The sequence below is a fragment of the Acartia tonsa genome, chromosome 4, assembly GCF_053477335.1.
Source record: "Acartia tonsa isolate MP-2025a chromosome 4, ASM5347733v1, whole genome shotgun sequence".
Lineage (NCBI taxonomy): Eukaryota > Metazoa > Arthropoda > Copepoda > Calanoida > Acartiidae > Acartia > Acartia tonsa.
In genome coordinates, this window is record NC_137263.1 from 16,716,443 (window position 1) to 16,733,949 (window position 17,507).

The 17,507-nt window shown below is 35.3% G+C and overlaps 1 protein-coding gene across 1 annotated transcript; it reads right to left on the reverse strand.

Moving 5' to 3' along the window:
• Window positions 1–1,398: 1,398 nt before the first annotated feature.
• LOC145316284 (vitellogenin-4-like) lies at window positions 1,399–13,138 on the reverse strand. The gene is made up of 11 exons (XM_080156710.1): window positions 13,051–13,138; window positions 11,481–11,611; window positions 10,735–10,807; window positions 9,809–9,894; window positions 8,872–8,991; window positions 5,712–8,493; window positions 4,415–5,218; window positions 3,626–3,789; window positions 3,150–3,286; window positions 2,473–2,551; window positions 1,399–1,627 (listed from the first exon to the last, which is right to left on the reverse strand). The coding sequence occupies exons 1-11, from the start codon at window positions 13,088–13,090 to the stop codon at window positions 1,481–1,483; spliced, it is 4,563 nt and encodes a 1,520-aa protein (XP_080012836.1). The 5' UTR covers window positions 13,091–13,138; the 3' UTR covers window positions 1,399–1,480.
• Window positions 13,139–17,507: the final 4,369 nt, after the last annotated feature.

Sequence of the window (17,507 nt, forward strand, 5' to 3'; positions counted from 1 at the left end):
CGTAATTAATGAATTGGGGGAAAGGTGATTTTCTCGGCTCCTAATCAAGATAGACAGCTGAAATTTTTAGTGAAGATTCCCACTATATATGCCCATCTTATATATACATTGTTTTGTCCGTCTGTTTGTTATTTGGGGTGCTAGATTGATTCCTAGATTTTTACTTCTTTTTAAGATAAAGGGCTGAAATTTTCAGTGATTAATTAATTTTATATTCTACATATTTTCACCAAGTTTTATTAATATTTTTTTTATTAATTGGGGTGCTAGATCGATTCCTAGATTTTTGAGGTTTTCATGGTTTTTTCAATTCCTATTCTGGATTGACGGTTGAAATTATCAGGGATTGAGTATGCTCATGTTCTACATATTTCCATCAAGTTTCATTAAGATTTGTCTATTAATTGCGGTGCTAGATCGATTCCTAGATTTTAAAGTTTTCATGATTATAAGGTTGCGTGATTTTCAAGGTGTGATGGATGATTTCCCTATTTTACCAATATTAATATTTATTATATGACACGACACTGCTCTTTAGTATTTTTTTCCTGATATACAATCATAATTTTTGAGCTTCGCTACTTATAAATGTTGTCATCCTTGTTACTTCTATTGTTTATCTCTGTGGTTTTTTCTGCATTCCACATACAGTTAGGAGGTTAAACCAATTCTTCTCTATTAAAACAATGGATATATTATTACTTGGACATTGACCAGATTTCCCCTCACCTTCTACTGGATGAAAGAACTGACCAATAAAAGAGTTCCCTATTATCAACTTAAATTGACGACAATTTTGTCTCCCTGTCATAATATCCACGTACATCCATTATTGAAACTATTAATGTTTTTTAATTTATGGAGAATGGTTGCAGTTTTACCTTACTATATTACAACTGAGGAGGGGAGGTGGGAGTATGCAGAGGTTTATAATCAATAATTAAATCTTTTCTGAGGCACCTTCACCTTGCGCTTTACCATAGTAATGAAAAAAAAACACACCATAATCTTCCTTTTTTGTTAAATAATACTTCTTTGAAGTGATCTTAAGGTATAGGACAATGACAGATAAATTAATATGTATCCACTATAATGATAAACAAAATATCCACTTCTGTAGATCATAATTAATGGTCGAAACGTTTGGACATTACTAGTTTAGCACCATTTAATCAAAACATAAACAGAGAATTTTTTAAATATTTATTGAGTAAGGTTACCCTATCCAAATAGAGAAATATACCTATACATTTGTTGGTAATATCGCTTGTTTTGGCTGCTAAATTTATAGACATAATTATACCCATTGATATTAAGTTATTGTTATCGTGCAAAGTTTTTAAAAACCAGATAACTCTTTCAGTTACTAATGCTAAAGATTCCTAAAAAATGAACCAATTACTTGTCAAGTATATTCAATTATCAAAATACAAACATGTCTATTACATTCATATTTACATAGTTATAGATAGGATAAATATTACAAATTATAATTGCACCAATTTTCTGGCAACCATTGTACTGGAACTGGTTGTCCCTTCATGTCCAGAATATTATTAAACTTGTTGCCATCATAGTTACCACAAGCTCCACAATGCTCGCCTTTAGTTATTGGATTTGGAACAACCTAAATATATGTAAACAAGTAAAACAATAACCAAAGCTCAAAACTGTTTTTTTTTCATTTTTTTTTTGGGGGGGGGGGGGGTTAAATACCCCCTCCTAATTGGTTGAGGGTACCTACAGTGCCTACGGTGCCCAAGGTAGGGGTAATTTTTATATGATGGGGGGGGGGGGGTAGAGTGGTGATTACCCCCTCATATAAAAATTACCCCTACCTTGGACATCCTTGTTCTCAACCATACTGAAAAATTATGTCTATCATCGTACGTAATATATACAGTTTTCTACGCATATTAAAATGTACAATCATTTGATTAAAAGCAGTTTTTTTAGCACGTTCTGGTTTTAATCTTATAATTGTACATTTTTATATCCGCGGAAAACTGATTATAATACGATGCGAAAAATAACTATTCGAGTATGGCTTCGAAACCGATTAATATCCGCGGAAAGCTGTCTATAACACGATGTAAATTGATAGGTTTAGAGATTTTTGTATTCTTGTCGAAATGATATATTCAATTATCGTGTTGTTTTATAGACTGTTGCTCGCGTTTAGGAAAATAAATTTGGTTGAGGAATTAATGATTTATTGTTAATTGCGAACAATTTTGAAAACGCTTATTGATTTTGTAAAGGGATTTTATAAAACACGGTTCACTACTGGTTTTAAATCAACTTAAAGAAATCTGGTCTCTGTGTTGGATACCAAGTAAGGAGCGGACATACGGCATATTATTTAGAACCCAAAGTTGGGGACTGAAATGAAGTTTTGATTAGTTATTTTAGGTTTAGTGTCCAAACGTTTTAACCACTAATTGTATAGAAGTAGTAGAGGATAGCAATCACCTGTACAAAAGTTCCATCAAAGTGAACAGAGACGACATCTGGACTCATGAGCAGCATAGTTCCTCCCCAGTTTGATAATCTAAATAAAAATATTTATAATATACATTATATCTATAATACAAAGTAGAACGGTGATTGTCTGTCTGTCTTTCTGTGTGCCTGTCTGCCGTCTGAATCTTAAGATCTCAGTAACCACTGAACCAATTGGCTCTACCCTCCAGGGAATATAACTACTTGTCCGGTGATGTTTTCTTGGGGGAGAGTACAGTAGAGGTGAACCAAAAACCCCTTTAAACAAAAACAAATAAGGGGGTTGGGTAAATTGACCCTCCTCCCTCTCCAAATGTTTTATTTTTATTTTTATTGGTAATGATTTCAAAGTTTACACGTTCACTTTTGCCCAAGCATTTAACCTGGGGACAAATTACGGCTAGAGGCGCTATATTTGATAAACTTTTATCGGGGTGTTTTATTTTTTATATAGCAGATGGGATATGGATGTAGCCAATAGCCTAAAACCTTCCTTGAACCAAAAGGATTTATAGTTTATATTTATGAGGAGCTTTAGAGCTTTATAAAATAAGCACAGTAACCCTAACACATTAATAATACGTGCTAAAACTTGTTATTGCTGCGTTACTTATAAACAAAAGTCCTTTATGCACTACCAAACTTACTTGAATATTTCAGAAGATCCAGATTTATATTCTTGAGTTTCCTCGTTTGCAACATCGAATGATCCTCCGTTCACTTTGACAGAAACCTTGCTGGAACTTGCTGGAGTCATCTCCACCTCATGACCTCCCAGGAAAACCTGCCACAATTTAAAAATATATTTTTTCCTACCAAACCCATCGGTAAATTATTACTTGGATGCTGTACTAGATTTTCATGCATTCGGATAAAGTGATGCTCGTAGCTGACTAAAATAAAGATACCCCATCCCCCCCCCTCATCTGCTTTCTCTGCAGTTTGCAAAAGCAGCTTATTGTATCTCCAAAAAAAGTTGACAACTGTTACAACGTTTGGCCAAAATATGCCGATTGACGTAATTTTCCCTTTATTATGACGTCATTCCGGATAGTTCTGCCAATCATTGTAACATTTGTCCACTTTTTTGGAGACGCTAACACTGGCTCTGCTGCCAGTTTACCTTGACTTGCAGTGGTGCGGGGCCAGCAGGCTTTACGAAGACGGCATACTTGGGCTCCGGGCCACAGTCAGCTGATACCAGGGTCCAGCAGCTAGGCTCCATGGCAAAGGGAATGGTTATGTTGTCCAACATTCGCATTCCACTGTTGGTTATGAAACACCAATCTAAAAAATTATGCAAAATTCATTTTAAAAAATTTACATTAAAGTATTATTATAATTATATTATTTTTTTTTGTAGCGAAACTAATATGTAATAATCTTTGTCGGTACGTCTGTTCGTCCGTAAAGATACGGAGAAATATGTTTTTATCGGCTGCTGTTGTTCATGGTAGACTGCTGATTTTTTGGGGAAGATGCTTTTTTTACAAAGAGCATCCAGTATACAACTTAATTCGTGCGTCGGTCTGTCGGTCATGCTACAAAAGACATAATTTAATGATTTTAAGTATTTGTTTAAAAACCCTCCTTAAGTATTCTTTTTTTTCTTCCTGTTTTTTTATGACCACTGAACGATAACATCTATAACATCACTTCTCCCGTTTGACCATCAATGTTTTTGCTTTGCTACTTATGGATGTAATCATCCTTGTTCAAAATAATGGATGTATAAACTTATAATTGACATATTTTGTCGTAATCATTATCCTTTTGAGCAGCTGAATGGTAAAAGCAAAATAAAAGAAACTTTCAGATTGATTATACCTCCCTTATTTCAAGCCAAACTAGTTTTAAGTTCAAAAGTAAAGATAATAATTTAATGCTCTAAAAATAAGGTTACTAAACTTACCAATAAGATTATTTCTTGCGAGGAAAAGTCCGAAGGTATCAACTTCCAGGTTTGACAAAGGTCCACCATACACAGGCACATTGACAGGCATATCCTTGAAGTCAGACACACCCTTGTCTGTCTCCAGCTTGATGTCCACCAGCTTGTCCTTCTTCTTGAACAGAATATCCAGCTTCAGCTCTGGCTCCTCGTCCAGCGTCCGTTGCAGCGCCTTGGGATCCAGATCCCAGTATGGCAGCACAGCGGTCTTCAACACTGTTTCTCCCTTCTCAAAGTAAGCCCGCACCTCGGGTGACACTCCCTCAAATTTGATGTCCCAGTGATATTTCCTGGCATTGGTAGCATCATAATTAGCCAGCCAACAACTGTCTGTAATAGGCAGAGCTGTTCTAGAACTCCATGTAGAAGATTTCTTTTCGTTCATACAAGTCTTGTAGTAATCCTTTGTCTTGAGTTCTTGTGTTGCCTCGGGTGTTGTCTCATGAGCAATTCTTGTTGAAATTTTGCCCGTTGCTTCTGAGCATGACTTTGTTTCTCCATACCTGACCTTCAGGGCTGCATTGTAGCTCTTCTGTGCGTCCAAATTACCGTTCATGAAAGCGTCGGGTAGATCAGGGTATTCATTTTCAAAGCTGAAGCAGACAGCATACTCTGGCATCTCAGCACTGGCGTCCCTTGTGTATTGAGCCATCAGCTTGTTGTTGATGCCTCCAGGACTTGTTTCATACTTGAGGTTTAGCTTGTGCTTCCTTCTGCCATTTGGAGTCTGGACTTCCATCAGAGATTTTACCAAAACCTTAGTTCCTGTAAAATTAAATAACAAATTAGAATTTTTTTATAAATATTATATTAAAATGTAGGTAAATATTAATGTAATCTAAAAATATTCAAATATAATTTAGTATGGATTAGAGTCAATAATCTTTAATGAAGCAGCTTATAGTGCCTAATAAAAAATGACATCATACAATATAAATGACCAATGATAGGTCAGTATACATTTATATATATTTAGTGTGGAGTAGAGTTAAGAATCTTTAACAAAGCAGCTTATAGTGCATAATAAAATGACGTCATACAATATAAATGACCAATGATAAGCCAGTATACATTATATTGACCGGAAGTAAAATGTATACTGGCCTATCATTGGTCAATTGTATTGTAATACGTAACTTTTTATCAGGCACTATAAGCTGCTTAATCTTTAACTACAAAAGTAATTTTGACGGAGTTATGTAAGGCCATACAAACATACTAAAAAAAAAGTAGCTTCGCTAATATAAAAAAATATTACCTCTATAATAGTATTTGTTAGCCACAGTATCAAAAGTGAGCTGAGCACTGAAATGCACCTCCTGCACAGGATTAACAGTTGACTGAGACCACTGCATGTAGGCTCCACACTTTTCTGCGCGGGGGTAGTTCAGCACCCACGCGCGCGACTGGCGAAGACCCATTAGGAAGGAGGTCATGAATGTCTGAGGATTCTTATTTTGTGGATGGAATGCATAAACAGCATTGCCTCCAATATTTGCATCTGAAAGGTCAGATTCACAGTCAAAGTATTCTCCCCAGAGTCTGTATCCAAACTCAGAGTTATCATCTTCGGCAATAGCCTTAGAGGTTGAGTCACCATTGGCAAGCACGTGTTCGTCTTCACAGGTAGCGCAATAGGTCTTCAGTTTGGTGCTTCCGCCAGCCAGTTCTCTTACACCTGCCTGTGTGCGGGCGTGAAGGATTAGGAACAATGGTTTGCTCTGCTCTGCCCTCTTAAATTCAATCTTGAGCTCCTGCTTCACAATGTTGATACCAACAACAAGCTCCTGGGGAACATGCAAGCTGTAGGCCCGACTTTGATACAAGTGGAACTTGTTGTAACCATGCATAAATGACATGATGTCTTTGGCGTTTGTGACCATATGAATGTCATTCTTAAGTTCTCTAAACAGAACACCCTTGGATAGACCCTTGTTGACCTCGGCCTGAAGTGACACAACTGTAGTCATGGAGTTGACATAGAACATGGGAGTTCCCACGTCAGTAGGCTGTTCATAGATCTCCATGCCGTATGTGAGAGCCCTCTGGTGGTTAATACTGTAAGTATTTTTGCCTCCCCGCCCACGGAGGTCATTGAGCAACTCTGTAATCTTTTTATCAGCCTCATCAGCCTGGCTGAAATAGGATCTTCTCATGATGATGGAGCCCTTGAGTGTGACTGTAATACCAACCCTGACTGTCTCCTCTTGTTTTAGAATGATATTCATTCCATCCATCAATTGTTTTAAATTAGAAAGCTTCCAATCTCTGCCGTTAATATTTTGTATTTTCTTCAGCACTGTTCTTGATAGTCCTTCAAATCTCAATTCAATTCCCAAGACAGAGCCGCTGTAGCTTCCATAATTGGAGGAGGACACCCAAACTCCCAACTTTAGGGGCAGTTGGGATTTGGTTGATCCAATAATGTTGATAAAATTGGAACCAGTGTTTTCATACCCTGTAGATTCAAACTCTTGCACATAAAACTTAGAAATTCCAAAACCATAATTGATATCATGTGACCTGACCTGCTTCATGTATCTGTAATAGTAGCTGATTAAATCTTTCTTTTTCTGGAAGCAAGGGTTAAGTGTGTCAGAAAATGCTTCAAACAGGCTGTAGGCATAGTTTTTAAATTCAAAATTCTTTTCCTCGTACAGGGTTGTTACGACAGTTGACAGCTGGGTAATGTCAAAATCTCCGTGGATGAAACAAAGCAAAGCATTTGCTCTTGTTTCAGTGCCATGCAGAGGATTTATTATTATTGGCAGGAAGTAGGAAGCTGTATTGCGCTTGATATAGGTGGAATAAACTGCAGCTGTGACAGCATCAGCCTTCACAGCATCACTGTCGGTGCTGCTTTTCAGGTAATCCTCCAACAGGTCAGATATTTTGCCCCAGCGGATATTCTGCAACACAGCCAAATACTCCATCTTTTCATCGTCGCTAGAGGCACTCATCAGCTTAGCAAAGTACTCATCAGACATAGGATTAAGCAAGGAGTCTACACAGGCAGTAAAGCCCGGATCTGCTACAGATTTGTCTGCAAGCTCGCACGTTCTTCTAGCCAGATGGGCAATGGCCAAGGGCAGGGCCATGGTAACTGCTTCTTCCTGGTTGGACAGGGATGTCAGTCTCTTCATTTCATTTACAAGCTGAACGTTGGGTCTTCTTATGTGATAGGGAATTCCCAGTAGGGCTCTTCCGGAACTTTGAGAATCTTCAAAGCATTTTCCCTGGCTGACACAGTCTATGACAAACATGGCGGAAGCAGTTGTACCTGTTGAGGATAAAAATTCAAGGAATAATTTCATTTTGGCTACACCTGTCTCTGAACTATCACCTTCAAGACCATTGTACACAGACTTTAGAGAGTCATAATCTAGAGCAATCATATAATACATAGCCGACTCTGTTCCATACGTATGAAGCTTGTTAACTGTTTCCTCAGATGCATCATGCAGATCAAAGTTCTTGACAATTTCATCCAGTGCACTCATGACAGCTTGTACATATACACTCTTGTCACCTAGGAACATTGACCCAGTGTCTAGTATTTCCTCGCTATCCTTCAGATTTCTGTCCTTGTTCCATGCGTAATGGTTGACCATCTCATATGTAAGATCTGAGTAAGTTTCTGTATCTGTTGGATTTATATTTCCACTTGAACTCTTCACATCTGTCGCCACCATATTTCTGCGCGTGTAGATGAATTTGGAATCACCTTCCTTGCCAAAGAATCTAGTGCCGACGCCAGCCTCAACACCCATCGATTGAACATACCGCCTTCCATCTCTCTCAGCAAAGACGTAGTACGCATCGGATTTGGAAGAGTAGGGATCTGGATCTTGGCGCCCAGGAGTCCACTTGCCGCCCCACTCGTGCGCCTCGTCAAAGTATTGAGCGTCACAGCGCCAGCCTCTCCAGTCGTCAATACGGCGGAAGGGCCTGTCCTTGCAGTCCATGAAGTGGTTGACGGAACGCATGGTCACCGCGTCGTTAATGGTGTAGTGAACGTTGCAGTCACCGTGCAGAAGTTTCTACAATATATGTTAATCATAGAAATTTCAAAAATAATTGAAAATAAAATTTTCTGTTTTTTGGCTCTTTTTATATCGGACTAGCGGCTACGCCATTGATTCCTCTAAGGGCACTAAAGACAAAGATGAGGTGTAAGACGACCTTCTTCTTTCAATTTTAGTTTCAAAAAGAAAACTTATTTTAAAAAATGTGGGGGTATTATTATCCAGAGTTGATTATATTTTGGAGGGTGGAGATACCCTCCCCCAAAAAAGTTATAAACCTTCTTTTGTCCTATAAGAAGCTTTACTGCTTCACTGTAAAGGGAAACTAAATTGGTCCAGCGGTTAGCAAGATCTTAAACTTAGACAGAGAGACATCCTGACATTTGTTCTTACCTCTCTGCGTTCCAAGTATGAGTTGTCCTGCTTGGTCTCCCACTGGAGCATGGCTGCCTGGGCCTTCAACTGGTTACGCATCTGCACACTGGCAGATCTGGGCAGAGACACAGAATTTATCTGAACAGCAACAATATTCTTATTTAATGGATATATTATTACTTAGAAGTTACACCAGATTTTCATGATCTCTAATAAAGTAAAACTCGCAGCGGGCTAAAATAACGTTACCCCTATCCAACCCCCATTCAATCCCTTCCGACTGGGTAAACGAACTGACTAATAAATGAGTTTCATGTTAACAACATGTGTAAAAAATCTCAACGGGGATGATGCCCATTTTTTAACAAAAAGTTGGGGAATAGTTCCTTTCGTAACATCGCCCCATAAGGGGCGATTCGTCGTATTTTTATAATGGCTTTTTATAGGTTATTTTAGGTTAGGTTAGGTTATATTGGTTTAGGTGATTTCCCCACAGGGTTAGGTAATTGACCCGCAGGGTTAGAGCCCCCCTCAGGGGCTAGAAATAGGAGAAAAGCTACTGTGAAAAATACGAAGGATCGCCCCTTAAGGTGCGATGTTACGAAAGGGACTATACCCAAAAGTTCTTGACTCATAAAAAAAACTTTTATAAAAAGTTGCTAGTTTTTTTATCAGCTATTTCGGACACAATTCTTGGAAATTACTAATGGTTATTTATCGCATTGTATTATAGACAGCTTCCTGCGGATATTAAAAGGAAAATTTATAAAATTCATCCAGTTTTGCAACCCTGATGTTTCAAAGGCCCGGTCTAACAAACCTGGAATTAATTTTATGGTTTTTATATTAATATTCGTGGAAAATTGTCTGTAATACGATGCTATTTATGATTTTTCAGTATGGCTGACAACCGGTTCTAATCCAGGGGATATTAATCGGTTTCAAAACAATTTACCTTTCCATCATTGTCATAATTAATGACATATTGAATTTTTCCAATATTTTGATCCACAAAATTATTGTTCTTCCATATACTGTGATCTACAAAAAAAAAGCTATATGAATTTTAATATTTATGTATTCTTGGTTTAAAATCATGAAGACAAAAATTCTTGTGGTCGTATTTCTGTAATTGTAAAGCAAAGTTTAAATTTTGCTCAATATTAAATATTTAAATTTGGATGTGTCAACGCTACCCTTAATATTAAAATTTGAAAGGCCTGCCTTCCCCTGTTTTTTACCTCCTTAAGGTTTACACTCGTATGGCAAAACCCTTGTGCTGGAAATTAATACGCAAATGACATTAACAAGGAAATTTTTGAAGTTTTTTTTGGGGGGGGGTGGGGGGGATCACCCCATTATTTTTGTTTGTTACAATTGTTAGTTCAAAATTTCCAAATTTTCAACAATATCAACTTTGAAATTGTTTTTAAAAATTTGAATGCAATCTTAAATTAGGTCATCTTGGCTCCGATCAATGTATTTTAATGTGTAAAAATGCATAACTGGATTTAAAAATAACAATTAAGAAAAGAATCAAAGTTTATGTCTGATGCACTAACTCTACACTATGCGAATTTTTAGAAATGGCTATAAAGTTTATCAACCAAAAATGGATACGTCTCTAGGTGCATTTTAGGGATAGTGTGAAAAATTAGTCGACCCTCCTCTTTAAAATTTTTGGTGGGGGATATTTTTTCAGGGGTAATTACTCTTTTTGAGGGTAGAGGTACCCTTTCCCCAAAATAACCTATCAGAAAGCTTCACTGTAAAGAAGAGCTATATTGATCTAGTAGTTAACGATATCCTTCGCTAAATACCCACAGACGCACACAAAGTCAGATAGACATCCAGTTACTTAAACATAAGGATATATATAACCTGTTGGATAATCTCCTACATATTGACTGTATTTTAGTTCTGATACCTCTACATACGCTTTGTTTCCACGATACTTGAAAAAAGCAGAAGATTAATATTATCACATCGTATTATAGACAGCTTTCCGCGGATATTAAAATGAAAATTTAGAAGATTAAATCCAGTTTTATGATTTTTATTAAAATATTCGTAGAAAATTGTCTGTAATACGATGCTATACATAATTTTTCAGTATGCCTGAGAACCGGTTCAAATCTAGCGGACATTAATCAGTTTCGAAGCCGTACTTGAAAAATTATTAGGTTAAGCTATATTACTTCGTTTGCACTTCCAATTATAAGTAGCGAAGGTACCCTATAATTAACGCTACGGGAAAATTGGATTTTATTAGATGGCATATAACATAGACTACTGATTTTTTGGGTGAAGATACCCCTTATCAAAGAGCATTTAACTTAATAAGTCCGTCGGTTTGTCAGTCATGCTACAAAAAAAGTTTTTTTTTGTATAAAGGTTTCGTGACTTTCTATAATACATAAAATCTCTCTTTTTGTCACATATGTACGCACATATGTTCTTTAACTCACTTTGTCCGTTTGTCCGACTATGATTTTTTTGTGCTTTGCTACTTATATTCATCTGAAGTTGGATGATTAAGTTATTCATAAATTTTGCACACCTTCTAATTAAGTTTATTTTTAATGTATTAAAATATTTTTCGCTTAAAATGTAAAAACCGATATTACCTGAATTCTAACAGTTGACATCCATGATATGCCGGATGCCGTGGGAGCATGATCCATAGTTCCTGTGGTCTGGATACCTGTCTCCTGGTAGGTATACTCATACCCCTCATCATACCCATGGGCACACGAACCTAAACATTTTTAAAATTCTGTTAAATCTATGTATTAATATTTCATAGATGTTGCACCAGATTTTCATGTACTCTAATAAAATGATGTTTGCAGCTAGCTAAAATAAAGATAACAGTCATCAAAACACTTGTCCCCAAACCCACACCTACTACAAGATGAACGAACTGACCAAGAAATTACGTTCATATTAGCAAGATAAATTGACGACAAATTTTCCTCTGTCAATATATCCACGTATTTCTTATATTCATTTTTTGACTTTTCTTTACTTTGACAAGCGGCAGCGACATTATCCCCTAGGGGCTTTTTTCTACAGTTAGCAACAAGACGAAAAAAGGACCTCTTAGCCAATTGGGAGATTAAGTAACAATTATACATCTTAAATAATATTATAAAAAAGGATGAAACGTCCAAATATGGGGATAAAAACTTAACACGTTAGATCGTGGTTTTTCAGAGTTTTCGTAATTAAGCTGAACATCATTAAGGTGGGGTCAAGAAAAAATAGCCTGAAACACTCCCAAGACTTAAATCTTGAAATAAAATTACTTAACACCTTACTGGACTAATATAATGCTTCCCTAACTGAAGATCTTAATCGGTTCAGGGGTTAGCGATATCTTAACGGGCCAAAAATCCTTAATAGGTTAATTTACATATATGCAATTCTTGACAGCCAATATTATTGTGTTTGCCATCAAATGCTTTATAAAGTCAAGAAATACGATTTTACAGAAATATTGGAGAATTTAAAAAGATGAAATTGAAATATGATGATCTGATTGTACAAAACTCGTAGAAAAATACATAGAAAAGAACTCTTGTTTTCATTATTAGGTATAATTCACTCAACTTAATGAACCGACCAATCCAAATTCAATAAAAGTCCTTAGAGTTGTTGATCCAACGAATAAGAATACGTTATTATTAAACTTTGGAGACTAGTGTAATAAACAGCTCAATGTCCCCTCCCTCCCTAATATTAACGAAAAATACTTATTAGGATATATAAGTTGGAAGGAATTTTAATGTTAGAGGGAGATTTGAAATCTGCATCAAATTATAAGGATTTTTTATAAAATTCGTTTTTTGTATAATTATTTATCTAAAAGCGGAAATACAATTTAAGTTCATAAATTTTGACCAATATGATAGGTGGATTGGAAACTACCTGCGCTCTAATTGGTTGAAAGATGTGCGACACTTAAGCTTCTCCTATCAGAGCGAAGATAATTTTCAATCCACCAATCACAGATGTCAAAATTAATTAAATTAAATTGTATTTCCGCTTTTAGATAAAGAATTATACAAAAAACGAATTTTATAAAAAGCCTTAAAATTTTATGCAGATTTCAAATCTCCCTCTAACATTAAAATTCTTTCCAACTTATATATCTTAATACTTGTACTATGTATCTGAACAAAGATAATTATCTACCTACTAGGAGTAGTATTGATATGTGTCGACTGTTCCACATTGTGACCCAGACTGAAGTTAGTCTGGTGCAAACATAAATCTTATCATATCCCACCTTTGGACCCAAGTGATTGAGAGGAGAGTACGTCTATTCTTCTTCATATGCATGCTAATCGATATATTATAACTTGGATGTTGCACCACATTTTTATGTACTCTAGCTAAGAAAGTAATACTCGCAGCTGGCTAAAATAACGCTAACCCCTTTAACCCACCCACTCTCCTCCTACTAGATGAACAAACTGACCAATAAATGAGGTTCATAATATCCACATATTTACTATAGCCATATGCATACTCAATAATAATGTCAAGTGTTCAATCATTTTCGCATTTAGACAAGTTTAACAAGCGTAAGAACTGAAACTGTTAACAATGGAAATATTATTACTTGAATGTTACACCAGATTTTTCTGTTCTCTTATGAAGTGAAACTCGCAGTGGGCTAAAATAACGATACCCCCTATAAACCCCTTATCAACCCCCTATACCCTATCCCTCCTCCAGTCCTACTGAACAAACGAACTGATCAATAAATGAGTTCTATGTTAGTAACCTAAATTGACGACCATTTCCCCCTATGTTGTAATATCCACGTATAATATATATCTATTCTGATATCTCTAATCGTGAATTTACCCAATACAACCTAAACTAATAAACAAACAAAGTAAAACAACCCCTCCTTTCCTTACTTTTCATTTATTTCAAAATAATGGGGAGTGGATCTGAGTTCGACTAGGGACCCTAAGGGATATTGCCATCCATTTAGAGATAATTATTAATTTTGATGATATAGAGTGGATTATATCAAGAATCTTTGCTACTGAAAATACAATATCCGCATTGAAATAAGCATGATACAACCACCCTTTTGTCAATTGCTATTGTGATTATTTCAGAAATCAAATTCTTTGTGTGTCTCATCCTCTTTTCGAGGAAACTTTAGTTTTTCCAGCGCAGAATTAATTTCCTAACCATTAATCCCTTTTTTCCTTACATGAGTTGTGTTATCGATTGATTGTGCGCAAGACTCTTGGCGTCACTTTTAGAGAAAACAAAACAGAGTAAAGATATTGTGGGATGTATATAGAGCTTTCTTGTGTGTCACAGAGAGTGGAATGATCCGATAGTTTGCCAGGGGCTTTACCATGAAACACTTCAGGTGCGTACAAACCTTCCAAAATAGTGTGAAATTTTGATAGGTTTTCCAGACGGCATTTTAAGCCAGTAAAAAGAAAACAATAATAATTATGATTTCATAAACTTGTTTTGTCTATTCATTTATATACCTATTAAACTGCATTATTACATTTTGATTAAGCCAAATGATATTCTTTTATAAAACGAATTTAACCAAAGAATAAAAAAATTGAGCTTTGTTTCTTTTCAAAACTTGCAGAGCCTTAAAAAACATGAATAGTTTTACTTTATAAATATTTTCTTGGTGTTTATCTGATTACTAATTATCATTGTATTTTCAGGAACATGCTAATAGAATAAATTCAATAAATCTATATTCAAACCTGTTGTTGATTGGTCCTGGCAATGGTTGGATGTCTCATGTATTAAGATCTAAGACTTCTGTTAATCCTTGAAGTCAATGCATGACCGAAATTGTTATGCGGTCATGACATTGTGAAACCTGCAAAAAAATGGATATATTTTTACTTAGATGTTACACCACATTCTCATGTTTGGTAATATAGTGAAACTTGTTTCGGGCTAAAATAACGATTCCCCCTTTCTACTCCCTTTATCTCATACTTTTCCTTATGAAAAACGAACTCACCAATGAATTATTTCTATGTTAGCAAGCTAAATTGACAATTTTCCCTGTGACATATTCTACATCCATGTACAGAAATATGTGTATGCAGTTGTGGTGAAACACCCCAATATCTGGGAAGTGTAGTAAACATCATTTTTGTTCGGGTTTGCATTCACACTGGTAATCTATTTCATACAAATAATTTTTCAAGTTTACCCTGCTTTTATTTTTTACATATATTTTTAAAAGCGAAGCTTTTCTATAATTAGTGTCGGTCCGTACGTCCGTCCGTCCGAGAAAGATAGCTTTTATTCGTTAATTTAGGCATGTTAGAATTGTTCTATCGATTTCAAACTTTGCATGGTGATTCCTGTAGTAGTTAGGTACGATTTAGAAATCGTAGCAACTCTATAATAATTACCAGAATGTCCGTACGTCCATTTTCAATATGTTGATTTTTTTACTTTTTTAACAACAAATCTTTATGTGATCTAATTATTCGTTTGATCTGATTTTTGGTATAATGATTCCTGGGACAACAAAGTACAATATTTTAAGCGAAGCAACTCTATAATCAAGTCCTAAAAATGTAAGTATGTCCATAAACATTATCCTGTATTAAGCAGTTTTTCAACAAATTTAATTACAATTTTGCTTGGAATCTTATACATTTATATTCTGATTATTCAGTACTGACACTACACAAGTGTTAATGTCTGTTTGTCCTACCATGTCAGTGCTTCGCTTTTATGGATGTTGTCATCCTTGTTTATTAATGCATATACGCACCCCTTTTACCCACAGGCAGGCACTCTTGGGTTTGAAGGAGTTGGGGGGGGGGGGGACATTTACCCCTACCCACCTTAGTGTACATACATTTAAAACACAATACAAATGTCCCCCTTAGATCACACGTCCACGTTTTACCCATTATTGTTTATAATATTTTGTTTATTTAAATTAAACATTTTTATACAGTTGTTTAATTGTATAATCGAACATAATGTTTTATTTTTCTTAGAACTAGAAAAAGTCCATGTTTTTGTAGTAATTATCACCCTAGTGATCAGATAGTGATAGGAATAGTTATTTATCTCATTTTATTATAGACAGATATCCGCGAATATTAAAATTCAAAATTGTAAGATTAAGCCAGTTTTTTTATTATTCGTGGGAAATTGTCTGTAACACGATGATATATATGACTTTAAAGTATGGCTGAGAACCGATTCTAATCCAGCGGATATTAATCGGCTTCGAAGTCATAATACAGTGTTTTTTTGTTTTTTTAAGAAGAACCTTTTTGAAAGCAATTTACCCCACTTATAGTTATCAGAATTTAATGATTAATAGCTTATTTTCTTTGTTTTGAAAGACAATTTTAAAAACTGCGAAGAAAAAACTAAAACAAATTAATTTAAACAACAGCATTTTGATTATTCCTTTATCATTGCGCTGTACTAATTATTTTTAAAAAGCTAAGTTCAGTAACCTCTTCTTAGATTCTCATATTTATTAAAATTTGCACAATAAAATCACTGAGTGATATTGCTTCCGCATAAGTGTCATAATAGTGAAGGTTCTAGGACAAACGTCGGAATGGAAAAACGTCAAAATTGGACAAACGCAGGAGTCACAAACGTCGGAGTTTCTAATTCGCATGCAAAACTTTAAAATCCGCTAATTAAATTGGTATATTTCTAATTACGAGAGAGCAGCAATAAAGGAAGTGTTTTTGTTTTTGTTACCAGGGAGGGAGGGGACATTGGGCTGTTAATTACACTAGTACCTAATTTATTTATAAACACATTTACTAATTTGTTGGCTTTATAAAATAGGGTATAATAAATAAGGATTTATGCGACAGCGATGCCACACTTAAAGGCTTGCACTGGATTTTCCTGGTTAAAAAGTTGCCCTATATATTTATAACTCCAAATCACAAGGAGGAAAAATAATATTACTTTATTTGAAACTAGAGGCTTCGGATTTTTCGTATTTTGAGGTTGGGGGTGTCACAACCCCCCAAAAATAGCCTTAAACCACCACAGGACCAGTAGGTATATTCTCTGAAGAGTAGAATCAAATCTGTTGAGTGGTTACCTAGATCTTAAGGGACGGACAGACAGACAGACATCGTTCTACTTTGTATTATAGATAGGGTCAGTATAATTTTATTCATCAGGGACTGGGTGGTTATTTTATTTGGCAAAACTACAATTTTTTATTTTAAACAAGGATGGCAACATACATAAAAGCGAAGCGCTGAAATCAAACGGTAAAGCAACCTAATATGAACACTTGTATAGTGTCAAAAGTCAAAACTACAGAATATAAATTCAAAGGTATGAAAATAATTGTTTATAAATTCATTGCAATATTATTGAGTGAATCTGGTTAAGGACTTACTTACATGTTTCGCTTTTCTTTCTGGTAACCTTTATAGAGTTGCTACGCTTTCTAGATCGTACATAACTGTTAAAGGAATAACCATTCAAAAATTGAAATCGAAAGAACAATTCTAAATATAAAAAGTACAACATTTTAAAGGTTTTTTCTCCTTGGTAAAGATGAACTTCAAAATATTGAAGTAACTTATTTTCCAAAATTTAATGATAAATGCAAAATTTTGTTTTATATAAAAATG

Excerpts from the sequence above, each read along its gene's own strand:
- LOC145316284 (XM_080156710.1), bottom strand. The coding sequence starts at position 13,090 with ATGTGGAACAGTCGACACATATCAATACTACTCCTAGTAG. Across the intron at positions 10,808-11,480 it reads TGTCAACTGTTAGAATTCAG|TATCGTGGAAACAAAGCGTA; the intron begins GTAATATCGGTT and ends GCTTTTTTCAAG. Across the intron at positions 3,287-3,625 it reads CCGCACCACTGCAAGTCAAG|GTTTTCCTGGGAGGTCATGA; the intron begins GTAAACTGGCAG and ends AAATTGTGGCAG.